At 44.0% G+C, this 12,949-nt stretch overlaps 1 protein-coding gene across 1 annotated transcript in view; it reads right to left on the reverse strand.

Moving 5' to 3' along the window:
- The window catches only part of LOC107124621 (semaphorin-6A-like), a 232,193-nt gene that overhangs the window by 105,824 nt on the left and 113,420 nt on the right, over window positions 1–12,949 (reverse strand). Inside the window, 1 exon segment of the mRNA XM_015428117.1 lies at window positions 4,916–5,126. Coding sequence (XP_015283603.1) covers window positions 4,916–5,088 — 173 coding nt within the window. The 5' untranslated portion in view covers window positions 5,089–5,126.

The raw sequence follows: 12,949 nt of genomic DNA on the forward strand, positions 1-12,949 counted from the left end.
GTCTCACTGTCCCTCTAAAAAGGCAGTGATGATTCTGTGAGTGGTGGCAGCGAATTTAAGGAGTGAGATACGCCCACGGGACGAGGGTGGGAGGCAAACAGCTGAGTTGTAAACGGGAGCCTGTTTTGCCATGGTAGGCAACCAAGCTTGGTTCAGACAGAGGAAGGAAACCCTTTGCAGGCCTTTGTGAGGAACTCATTGGGGCCAATCCTGACTAGGGTTGCCAGCTCCAGGTAGGGAGATTCCTGGAGATTTTCTGGTAGAGTCTATAGAAGTCAGGTTTTGGGGAGGGGAGAGGCCACAGCTGAACAGAATGTCATACAGCCCACCTTCCAAAGCAGTTATTTTCTCCGGGTGGGGGGGGAAGAGATCAGAGTTCAGTTGTGATACCTGGTGATCTTCAGGCTCCACCTGGAGGTTGGCTTCCCTAGGCGTAGCAGTCAGTGCTTCAGAGCAGGGTCTGCTAGATCCAGGTTCTTGCTGTTGAAGTTGAGTGGGTGATTTTGGACCAGTCGCAGACTTTCAGCCTAACCAACTCACAGGGTTTTTGTGCAAGTCAAAAGGGGGAGAGGAGAATGATGTAAGCTGCTTTGGTCCCCATTGCAGAGAAAGACTACTTTTCCTCCTGGGAAATCATTGTTGCCAATCTCCAGATGAGGGCTGGAGATCACTCAGAATTATAACTGCTCTCCAGATGGCAGAGATAGTTCCCCTGGAGAAAATGGTGGACTCTGTGGCAGTCAGGGCTTCAGAGCACGGAAGAGGCTGCAGGTGTGTGTGTGGGGGAAATGGAAAGCTGAAGAGAGAGGAGGAAATAGAGGTAGGTTGATGATTGGCTGGGAAGGAGACAGGGTTGCCAACTCCAGGTTGGGAAATTCATGGAGATTTGAGGGGTGGAGCCTAAAGGGGGTGAGGTTTGAGGAGGGGTGGGACCTCAGACAGGTACAATGCCATAGACTCCACCCTCCAAACCAGCCATTTCTTCCTGGGTAACAATTGTTGCCAATTTCCAGGTGAGGGCTGGAGATGACTGAAAATTACAACTGCTCTTCAGGTAGCAGAGATCAGTTCATCTGGAGAAAATGGTCGACTCTGTGTCATTATACCCTGCTGAGGTCAGCACAGCACATTGATGCTGAGTGCCCAAGGCCTTGGCACTCTCCCAGAGCCTCTTTCTAGAGTTCGCTGTATTTATTTCCACAACGGGCCTTATTCCTAGTAAATAAATAAATACCATATAAAGAGCATCTATGATCTGGTATGTATGTGAACTCGGTCTAAGAAGCATCTCACCCCATGATAAATTCAGCAAACAGACACTCAGATAGCTCAAGTATGGCTGCGGTCACACGGAGCATTAGCCAGGCTATTGAGACGGATGATAGGTGGATTTTCCGGGCGCGATCACACCGCAACATCTGGGAAGCGTAGAGATCCCATGGCGAACCTGAGGCTTCCCGCCGAAGATGTGAAGTTAAAAACTAGTACCTCCGAGGTACTAGTTTCCGGAAACCACGGAACAAGGGCGGGCGTCTGATCGCGTTTCCGGTGGCATCCGGCGCTGGCCCATGTCCCCTCGCAAAAAGGTTTTTTTCCCACCCAAGTCTCCACGGGATGCACACAAGCACCCAACAGCGCATGTGCACACTTCAGTTTAAAAAGAAAAACACAGCCCCGTTTGCCACGCCGCGCCGCTTCTTTGCCACTCCACAGGAATGTAGTGTGATCGGCACCTCCCCCCTAACCACGGGACCTTGAGGGGACCTAGAGGGGACCTCTGATCGTGCAACCATGTGTTATTTTGCTCCGGGGCAAACAGCCACGCTTCCCCCCTCCTTTTCTGGCCCGTGTGACTGGAGCTTATGTTAGTTTTATTACAAAATGGAAGGTGAAGAATGACCAAAGAATGTGATGTGATGACAACTGCTTTTCCTCCCAGATGGTCCAGCAGCTTGGCCTAGTTCTACAGCATCTACTTTCCATTACAGGCCAAGCTAAACATGCAGTAAAGAGAATTCTAATTCATACAAATCATTGAGAGTATACACACACATGGTATTCTGACTGCCTAGAACACTCAAATTCATTGGGTAATTATAGGGATGACAATATGTGCTACTTATATACAGACTGCCTCAATATTTCAATTGGAGAACACCCAAAGTGGCGTGAATGGTGTATCTTTTAAAGTACACCTAATTTCTTTGGCAAATCCTTCTCAAAAATGTTACATGAAGAAATATTACAGAGAAGAAAAATAAGTGGTAAGCAATGCTCCCTCTAAGCCGCGGAGCCTTGTGAGCAATAATTCTGCTTTGTGGCTACTGGCATTCAAGTTGTGAGTGGGTGATTTGGCTGCTGTGACAATTAGTTTGCTCTGGAGCCATCCCTTCCTGAGCAGAGACAAAAATGTGTGAGCTGGAGGCTAAAAAACTGTGAGCTAGCTCACACTGACTCAGCTTTGTGGGAACACTGGTGGTAAGTAGGTCTAGTTCCAGAGGGCAGAATCACCTGCCACACAGATATTTCAGAGTTGACTTGTATTTGGTTAAATATTAACTTCACACATTTTATCTATGGAGGTTTATAATTCTGGCTCTTTGCATTCTAAGACAGCCAATTGTTGCTTCATAGTGACTGAATGTATGGAGTCTATGCATGAAGCATTAAGAAACAGATGGAGGCTTTCAGCACTCTCATTATTCTCCCTGATCCTTGTCCTATATTAGTTTATGCTTACCAAAGCAACTAAGACATTTGATCTGCCATTTGTTATCTCACTTGGATGGAGTTGATTCTGGTATGGACTACATACTACCGAGCACTGAAGGGCCAGTGAAGGCACTTCAGTTTGTTGCAGCAGCTGTGAAAATGAAGGATTACATGAAGCATTTTACAACTGATTGTACAGTCAGATATTGTGAAAGCTTCCCCAATCAACCCATCTCAGTCCAACTGGGCAGCAGAACAGACCCTTGTGCTTATCGTCTTCCAGGCAGATTGCCACATCCAGCTGGCCTAAAATGGAAACTATTTGTTTTCTAAAATTCTACTTTACATTACAATTGCAAAGGCTGTGCTTGATTGTGTATACATTATATTTACACTCACACAAAATGAGGAACTCGTTTTGGTACTGAATTGTGAATGCTCCACAGAATTGTGCCATTAAATATTCTTCTTAGAGTTTTATGTAAAGTACATTTTATTCCTCTTATTAGGGAATGGTTCTTGTTTTGGCAGTCATGGAAGAATTGAATCTTCCAAGTTATGAAAAGGAATGTTTTTTTAACAGGCTGGCCATTTGAAAAAAAGTGACATTTTTGAAAAACATCAGTTTAAAGAGAAATTAACAATGGCTCCCCTCCTTTTTAATCTTTTCTTAAATGATTTGGCCACGGGGTTAGAGAGGATTGATGGTCACAGCCCAATTATGAGCTCGCGACCGGTGCCCCTGCTATTGTTTGCAGACGATGCTGTAGTTCTTTCTAGGTCTGAAGTAGGGATAAAGAGGCTGTTGGCACATTTTATAGAATATTGTGAGCTGAACGGATTATCTGTGAATTTTGACAAAACTAAAATAATGGTGTTCGGAGATTCCTGGAAACCCATCAACTGGCGTGTTAAGGGTAACACCATTGAACAGGTGAAGTGTTTTAAATATCTGGGAATTAACTTTCATCATAGTGCAAGGTGGGTAGCCCACAGATCAGAAGTAATTAAATCTGCGAACAGCTGTGTGCTAGCAATAACCCGTTTCTTTTTTACCAAGGGTAACCAGTATGTTCCTGCGGCCCTAAAAGTGTTTCAGCACAAAATTGGAGCGAAGCTTCTTTATGGGGTGCCCATTTGGATCACAGCTTTTAACAAAATGGTAGAACAACTCCAATCCAATTTTGTGAGGAAAATATTAGGGTTGCCCCTGTGTGTTTCCTACACCGCTATTTGTTTGGAAGTCAATATGATACGCTTGGAAACAAGGGCTTGGATAATTACCTTCAGATTTTGGCTACGTTTGCACTTTAGGAACTGTCCCAATAGCCTTATTACATATCTGTTGGAAGAGTCTCATTGCTCTGAGTGGTTTGCTGCTATAGAAAGGAAAATCGTCTCAATAGGGTTATGCGTGAATGATATGATGTCCTTATCTGAAGCACACATCTTTGCCCTGCTCAAACAGAGATTAATTGATATTGAGATGCAAGAGCTTAGAGCCTTGGCTTCTGGTAGATGCTCCCCTTTAAGATGGGCACGTTTTCCGATCAACACCCCTGCACAATACTTATTGGATTTGACTTCTCCACAGTTGCGTAGAGCATTTATGCTGGCCCGCTTTAACGTGCTCCCCTCTGCGGTTTTAGCAGGAAGATTTAAGAAAATCCCCTACTCTGTTAGGTTTTGTGATTGTGATTCAGAGGAGATTGAAACAATCGAACACGTATTCCTCCACTGTAGTTTGTATGATGACATTCGGGCAGTCTATCTAGAAGCCATACTTAAGAAAGATGTCAAACAATCAGATGACAGAATGTTGTACCGTTTATTGGCTTCACAAAATACAGTGGTTATTGAAGCGGTGGCTAATTTCTGTAACTGCCTTATAATGAGGAAGCTATGTGTTAAATCAATGAACTGAAGGGTGACTGTTTATGACTCTGATCCATGCCAATAAAGGTTTTGAATTGAATTGAATTGAAAATTGAGAAATTAACAAGGAAAGAACAAACAGATTATTTCCTATGCAGAGTTACTCCAGTCTCTTGATTGCTGAGGAGACTTGATAGGAAAAAAGCATAGCTTCTGGCCCACTAAAACTTGAGATTTTAGCAGTGCAATCCTGCACCTTTCAAAGCTCATAGCCTTCAGTAGACTTAGAAGGAGTTAACTCTGTTTAGGAGTACACTGTAAATCTCACTGTCCAATAAGGTATGACTTGGAGATAGGGGGAAAAGAAATCTTAGTGCAATTTCCCTGCCCTTCATACTCACGGTTGCCATGCGAAATACTGATTGGCTCAGAATCTTCTGGGAAAACAGCTTCAGCAAAGTGTAGCAGTGTGAAATATAGCAGCAAGGCTTCTGACCTCATAGTAGTTCAGCTGGGAGACTTTATTTCTTCACTTCACCCTGTGAAAGACAAATGAGGGCATAAGAGCTTTCTATTGACTCAAAAACAGTCCACAAATAGCCAACAAGTAACAAAGGTGATCTCTTCTGCCCTTCAGGCATTCACTATAAAATAATAAATTAAGTTCATTTTAAAAAAGAGAGAACACCATTCCGACAACAGGACTCAATGGGCTCTAAAATATAGTGGCACCAACATCATGCTTTCCAGGACTGTTAAAGATGCTTTAAGTAGGGTTGCCAGCTCCAGATTGGGAAACTGCTAGAGATGTACAGGCAGAGCCTGGGGAGGGTGAGGATGGGAAGGGGAGTGGCCTCGGTATGGTAAAACATCATTTTCTTTAGGGCAATTGATCTTGGCATCTGGAGATCACTTGTAATTCTGAGAGATCTCCAGGCCCCACCTGAAGGCTGGCAACCTTAGCTTCAAGGTACCAGTGATTTCTTCTTTCTGCTGCTGCTTTTTACCCTGATGATAAAACTCTATCTACAGAGGTGGTAAATCCACATCTGGAATGTAGATATGGACTTCAAATTGCAGCTAGGGACCTCCACACACACAAAATTTCCCTCCACATTAAAAAAAAAACTAAAAAAAGTTTTTTTTGCCTAACTCTCTTTTGGACGCTAGGTGAATCATTTTTCTTTTTAATTGGAGCATTCAAATAATGTAAGCTCATATCTGTACTCTGAAGAATGACAGGCAATACACAGGTCCCTAAGCAGATCTACGCAGAAACCTACTCAGGCATATTCAATAGTCTTACTCCCAGGAAACTGTTCTTAGGAATGCCCTGTAAGTCTACTGACAGCTGAAACAGGTTATGGGGAAATACTCTGTCTGCTAGGTTTGGGATTTGGTGGACGTTTACATAATTACATGATGGCTCAGCCCATAAATTAAAAACACTCTACATTATTTAGATTTAACTAGGGATTAAGGTAGTTTCTAGGAGACTGATTCATTTTCTAAAGAGTTGTAAATCAAGTAAAGCAACATGGGGTGGTGGTAGAGGGGATGGTTGATGGAGCATAATGAATATGTCATGAGACTTTACCATAAAAATATGGGCTGATAAATTTAAATATCATAAAAAACAGCACTCCAAGTGCAGTGAAAATAAAGACAAATGAAATGGTCTAAAAGCAAAAGTTTCAATCTCACTTGATAGGTTCCAGGGACATTTTTTTTATTCACCTTTTTTTTTTTAAAAAAGCTAAATTTTAAAAATACATGAAGAGGGCAAATTCTGATCTGGTGAGAGAAAACTCTGTACATCACAGCAACTACAACATAATTCCCAGACTAATTTCATGGAGATGTTGATCTGCAGGATAAATCAGTGTAAAAAAATGGGGATCTCTTTCCATCCTTTCCCGACTTTCAAACCTTTGAAGCAGTGTCTCAAAGATTATCTTTCTGAACAAAGCTATTTCACTGTAGCCTGTCAATCATTCAAGATTTACGGACAGAAAGTCAGACTGTAACCAAAAGAGCTTGAATGTTCATTTGGCAAACAAAGTGCTAACTTGCCCTTTTGAAACACCATTTAATATTAGATACCTATGTGTCCGTTTTTCATGCCAAAAAAAGCATTAACAAGGCCTGAGTGTTTCATTTCAACATTTAATTTCACAGACACAGCTGGCTCTTCATAATTTATCCAGTTGGAAATACTGCAGAAATTAATTTTCCAATACAGACGTATATATTTTAAAATAAAACCCCATGTCATACAATTACAGAGAGCTCACAAGAGGCAGTCCTTAAAATAAGTCGAGCCAAATAGCTGCACTCTCTATTTGCCTGTTTTACTCACATTATATTTCAGTAGTTTATCATTTGTTCCCAAATTAAACATGAGTTATTTATTACATTCATATTCCAACATTTCCCTTGTAATCTAAAGTACCCTTAAAAGTGTCCCAGCAGTCTCCCATCCAGGCACAGACCAGCCTAGATCTACTTTGTTTCAGGAATGTTTTTACATTGTGTTCCTTCAGACCATGCCCTGGCACCATTTCATATTAGTTAATTCCTTGATGTTTGCCACAACAGGAAGGGGATATGGCTAGCAGTGCCATGCTAATCAAGCCTATTTTATACAGATCTATTCAGCAGTCCTCACAGGAAACTATTGAAAGGGTTGCCCTGTAAGCCTCCTAAAGGCAGCTAGTGTGCCTACTGTTGTAAACCATTCTAAAATGATGGGACGGGGGTTTCATACAGCAAATTTCCTTCCATTAAAACGCCGCCTCTGAAGCACTATGGTCATTTCAAACAGTGCCACTTTTTTCCTGCCCTTTCCACTGCATGATCTTCCTCAGACTTTTTTTTTGAACTTTCTAAGTTGAGCGCTATAGAGCTAAACCAATATAGCACTTCAGTGCTATAGCGGCACCATTAAGTTACCTTGACTCCACTGACTCATTGGCGTTAATAAGACAATGGAATAAAGGCATTTCAATGGTGCTGCTTTAGCACTAAAGTGCTATATTGGTTTAGAGCTATACTGCTCAACTTAGAATGTAAAAAAAAAGGTCTGAGGAAGATCATGCAGTGAAAAAGGACAGAGGGAAACTGACACTGTAGGAAGCACTATGGACATTTTAAACAGCACATCACAGCAATTCAGAAGTGCAATGAAGGGGTAGAAAATGGAAAAAAGCAGTTTCCCTCAAAAGCCGCTCAACTGTGCTTTGCTAACCAGACACAAGTGGATTTGTATGAACAGGTAAATAAATTGTACTAGTAGATGGATACTAAAATGGATCTATCTGAAATGACAGAAAAAAATCCATTAGCAACCAGTTACTAAAATGGCAGTTTGAAAAGGTCCAAAGACAAGTCACCACATAACCAGTAAAACCAGTTAGACCAAAAAATGAAGTGGGTATCCAAACTCACAGTCACTCCAATGGAATGGCATTTCCATGTGCAGATGAGAAGGTGGCGACTTCTGCCAATTTCCCCTCCCACTGCAGACCCCAGCTTTGTTCCCTATACTGTACCTAAGGGGCCACTGACACACAAGGACAAAATGTGTGTGTGGGGGGCTCAGTGGACTGTGGCAGAAGGGGGGAGCAGGAAGGCCCTGTTATATGAAGTCCATAGATGATTGGATTTAGATATATGCCAATATATGGTTATAAAAAAGATCAAAACCTGAAAATGACTTCCGTTTTTGGCGCTTTTGAAGGTGGCCGCGATCCTCGGTTACTCCCGAGAAAGCGAACTGCAAACCTGTGGAGGGGAGGGGGCGCGAATGTCCACGCTCCCCAGGAGCTCTGGGAATGAGCTCCTAGCCATGGGGATCAAGCTCGCCTCTCCCCACGGCACGAAGCCGGCAGATCAAGGAATCCTGTAGCCCCGAAGGTCCTCCCTCAGAGCTCCTGAATGGGACTAGGAGCAGCACACCGGATCAGGCATTTGGTGATCCAGCGGAACGGGAAAAAAGCGAAACTTCATAACATAAGAACATAAGAGATGCCGATGTTGGATCAGGCCAAAGGCCCATCCAGTTCAACACTCTGTATCACACAGTGGCCAGAAATACCAGTGCCATCAGGAGGTCCATCAGTGGGGCCAGGACATTAGAAGCCCTCCCACTGTTGACCCCCCCCCAAGCACCAAGATGACAGAGCATCACTTGCCCCAGAGCCCCTAGCTATATCTTGTGGCTAATATCCACTGATGGACCTCTGCTCCATATGCTTATCTAATTCCCTTTTGAAGCCGTCCATGCTTGTAGCCGCCACCACTTCCTGTGGCAGTGAATTCCATGTGTTAATCACTCTTTGGGTGAAGAAGTACTTCCTTTTATCCGTTCTAACCCAACTGCTCAGCAATTTCATGGAGTGCCCACAAGTTCTTGTATTGTGAGAAAGGGAGAAAAGTACCTCTTTCTCTACCTGCTCTTTCCCATGCATAATCTTGTAAACCTCAATCATGTCACCTCTCAGTCGTCGTTTCTCCAAGCTAAAGAGCCCTAAGCGCCTTAACCTTTCCTCATAGGGAAAGTGTTCCAACCCCTTTATCATTCGAGTTGCCCTTTTCTGCACTTTTTCCAAAGCTATAATATCCTTTTTAAGGTGTGCTGACCAGAACTGCACACAGTATTCCAAATGAGGTCTCACCATTGATTTATATAGGGGCATTATGATATTGGCTGATCTGTTTTCAATACCCTTCCTAATAATCCCCAGCATAGCATTGGCCTTCTTTATTGCAGTCACACACTGTCTCAACATTTTCAGTGAGTTATCCACTACAACTCCAAGATCTCTCTCTTGATCAGTCTCTGCCAGTTCAGACCCCATCAATGTGTATTTATATTTAGGATTTTTGGCTCCAATGTGCATCACCTTGCACTTGGCCACATTGAACCCCATTTGCCATGTTGACGCCCACTCGCCCATCCTTGACAGATCCCCTTGGAGTGCCTCACAATCCTCACTGGTTTTCACCACCCTGAACAACTTCGTATCATCCGCAAATTTAGCCACTTCACTGCTTACTCCCATCTCCAAATCATTAATGAACAAGTTAAAAAGCAGTGGACCAAGTACTGATCCCTGCGGTACCCCACTGCTTACCACCCTCCACTGAGAAAATTGCCCACCTACACTCACTCTCTGTTTTCTATGAACTAGCCAGTTTTTGATCCATAAAAGAACTTGTCCTTCTATCCCATGATTTTTGAGCTTACTTAGGAGCCTTTGATGAGGAACTTTATCAAAAGCTTTCTGGAAGTCAAGGTAAATAATATCTATTGGATCCCCCTTGTCCACATGTTTGTTCACCCCCTCAAAGAACACTAACAGGTTAGTGAGACAAGATCTTCCCTTACAGAAACCGTGCTGAGTCTGCCTCAATAGGTTTTGTTCATCTATGTGCCTACTAATTCTTTCCTTAATAATGGTTTCCACCAATTTACCCGGTATCGACGTCAGACTGACTGGCCTGTAATTTCCCGGATCTCCTCTGGAACCCTTTTTAAAGATGGGAGTGACATTAGCTACCTTCCAATCCTCAGGAATGGAGGCAGATTTTAAGGAAAGATTACATATCTTTGTCAGGAGATCTACAAGTTCACATTTGAGTTCTTTCAGAACTCTCGGATGTATGCCATCTGGGCCTGGTGATTTATCAGTTTTTAAGTTGTCTATCAGTTTTAGGACCTCCTCTCTCGTCACCTCAATCTGACTCAGGTCTTTCAACACCCCTCCTGAAATCAGTGGTTCTGGAGTGGGCAAGCACTTCTCATCTTCCACAGTGAAGACGGAGGCAAAAAATGCATTTAGCTTCTCAGCCATTTCCCTATCATCCTTCAATACTCCTTTTACCCCTTGGTCGTCCAAGGGCCCCACTGCCTCCCTGGCTGGTTTCCTGTTTCTAATGTATTTGAAGAAAGTTTTATTGTTGGTTTTTACGTTTTTTGCTATATGCTCCTCATATTCCCTTTTTGCCTGCCTGACCTCAGACTTGCATTTTATTTGCCATAGCCTGTGTTCCGTTTTATCAGCCTCACTGTGACTAGCTTTCCACTGCTTAAAGGAATTCTTTTTACTTTTTACAGCCTCCATTACTCTGTTTGTTAACCATGCAGGCTTTTTCCTATACCTGTTTGTGCCTTTCCTAACCTGCGGAATATATATTTTTTGAGCTTCTAGGATCGTAGTTTTAAATAGATCCCAAGCTTCCCCAATTGTTTTGACCCTTTCTACTTTTCCTTTCAGTTTCCTCCCCACGTGTCCCCTCATATCAGAGAAATTACCCCTTTTAAAGTTAAAAATGGTTGTGTGAGTCTTTTTGGCCAATTCTCTATTTGTACAAATGATGAACTCAACAACATTATGATCACTGTTTCCAAGCGGTGCAATCACTTTTACATCTCTCACCAGGTCTTGAGTGTTACTTAGGACCAAATCAAGGATCGCCTCTCCCCTGGTAGGTTCCGTGACCATCTGCTCCATAGCACAGTCATTTAGAGTGTCTAGAAACTCAATCTCTTTTTCCCGACTAGAACACATATTGACCCAATCAATGTGTGGGTAGTTAAAATCACCTATTATTACACAGTGTTTTTGTCTAGTTGCTATCTTTAAGGCATTCATCATTTTATAATCCTCCTCTATCTTTTGATCTGGTGGGCGATAACAAACTCCCAGTGTTAAGTTTCCTTTTGGCCCCCCTATTTCAACCCATAGAACTTCCAGAAGCGAATCCAATTCACTTAGCCTCTCAATCTTTCTAGACTTTATACCCTCTCTGACATACAGAGCTACCCCACCTCCAACCCTTCCCCCCCTATCCTTCCGATATAATATATAACCGGGAATCACTGTGTCCCACTGATTTTCCTCATCCCACCAAGTTTCAGAAATACCCACAATGTCTATTTTTCCCTCCGACACCAAGCACTCCAACTCCCCGATTTTACCTCGGACACTTCTAGCATTTGTATAGAAACAGCTGTAATTTCCCTTACAAGTTAAGCCTGCATCCTTCCTCTTGCTATCTCGAGTCGTTGTCCGGCAGTCCATGTCACCAGCCATGGCCTCTGTGGACAATTTCAATCCACCTCCCTGTAGAAAAGCAACCGGTACCCCCTCACCTCTCTCAGATGAGCCAACCCGAACCAGAGACTTTTCATCTCCTGTCGGCTTTCCCCCAATATTCAGTTTAAAAGCTGCTCTGCCACCTTTTTGATTTTAAGTGCCAGCAGCCTGGTTCCTTCTCGGGACAAGTGGAGACCGTCTCGCCTGTACAGCTCCCTCTTGTTCCAAAAAGTATCCCAGTGCCTAACAAACCTGAACCCTTCCCCCCTACACCATCGTCTCATCCACGCATTGAGACTCCTGATCTCTGCCTGTCTCTCCGGCCCTGCGCGTGGAACAGGTAACACTTCTGAGAAGGCTACCTTGGAGGTCCTGGACCTAAGTTTCCTGCCCAGCAGCCTAAATTTCTCCTCCAGGACCTCACGACTGCATTTCCCCACATCGTTGGTGCCGACATGCACCACGACCACTGGCTCCTCCCCAGCACTATCTACCAGCCTATCTAAAACACGCGTAATGTCCGCTACCTTCGCACCAGGCAGGCAAGTCACCATACGGTCAGTACGCGGGTTCGCCACCCAGCTGTCTACCTGCCTAAGGATCGAATCACCCACTACCAAGAGCCCCCCTCCCACCCTGCTCAGGGATGGTTCCTTGGTGCAAAAGGAGAGCCGCTCACCAGCTGGGGAAGAGGTCCCTTCTGAGGGCACATTCCCCTTATCCTCAGCATGGTGCCCTGTTTCCCCTAGACCCTCATGCTCCCTGACAGCAGCGGGGCTGCCAGATCCAGAGTGGGACGAAGCTAACAAGTCCCCGAGAGTCTTTTCTGTGTGCCTAGCTGACTGTCTCTGCTTCTCCAGGTCAGCCACCTTGGCCTCAAGGGAGCACACACGTTCCCTGAGAACCAGGAGCTCCTTGCACCGAGGACACACCCAAGACTTCTGCCCAGTGGGCAGATAGTCATACATGTGACACTCCGTGCAAAACACTGGATAGCCCCCAACCCCCTGCTGGCATTCTGGCTTCATAATTCTTTTAAAATAAATAAATATAATCCCCCTTTTAAACCCTTGGTATTTATGTGGGTTTTGTTATCAAGTCAAATTATTTTACGGGAAAGACAAAGAGCCTAGGGCCTTGTCTTTCTGGCTCTTTTTGGGCTTCTTACAGCGCCCCTAGTCTAAGAGTCCCTAGGCTAAGAGCCACAGGCAAAGAGCCCTTTAGCTCACCCTTCGGCTCGTGCCAGAGGCTCGTGCCTCTGC

This window comes from Gekko japonicus, unplaced genomic scaffold, assembly GCF_001447785.1.
Source record: "Gekko japonicus isolate JY-2015 unplaced genomic scaffold, Gekko_japonicus_V1.1 scaffold485, whole genome shotgun sequence".
Taxonomy (NCBI): Eukaryota; Metazoa; Chordata; class Lepidosauria; order Squamata; family Gekkonidae; genus Gekko; species Gekko japonicus.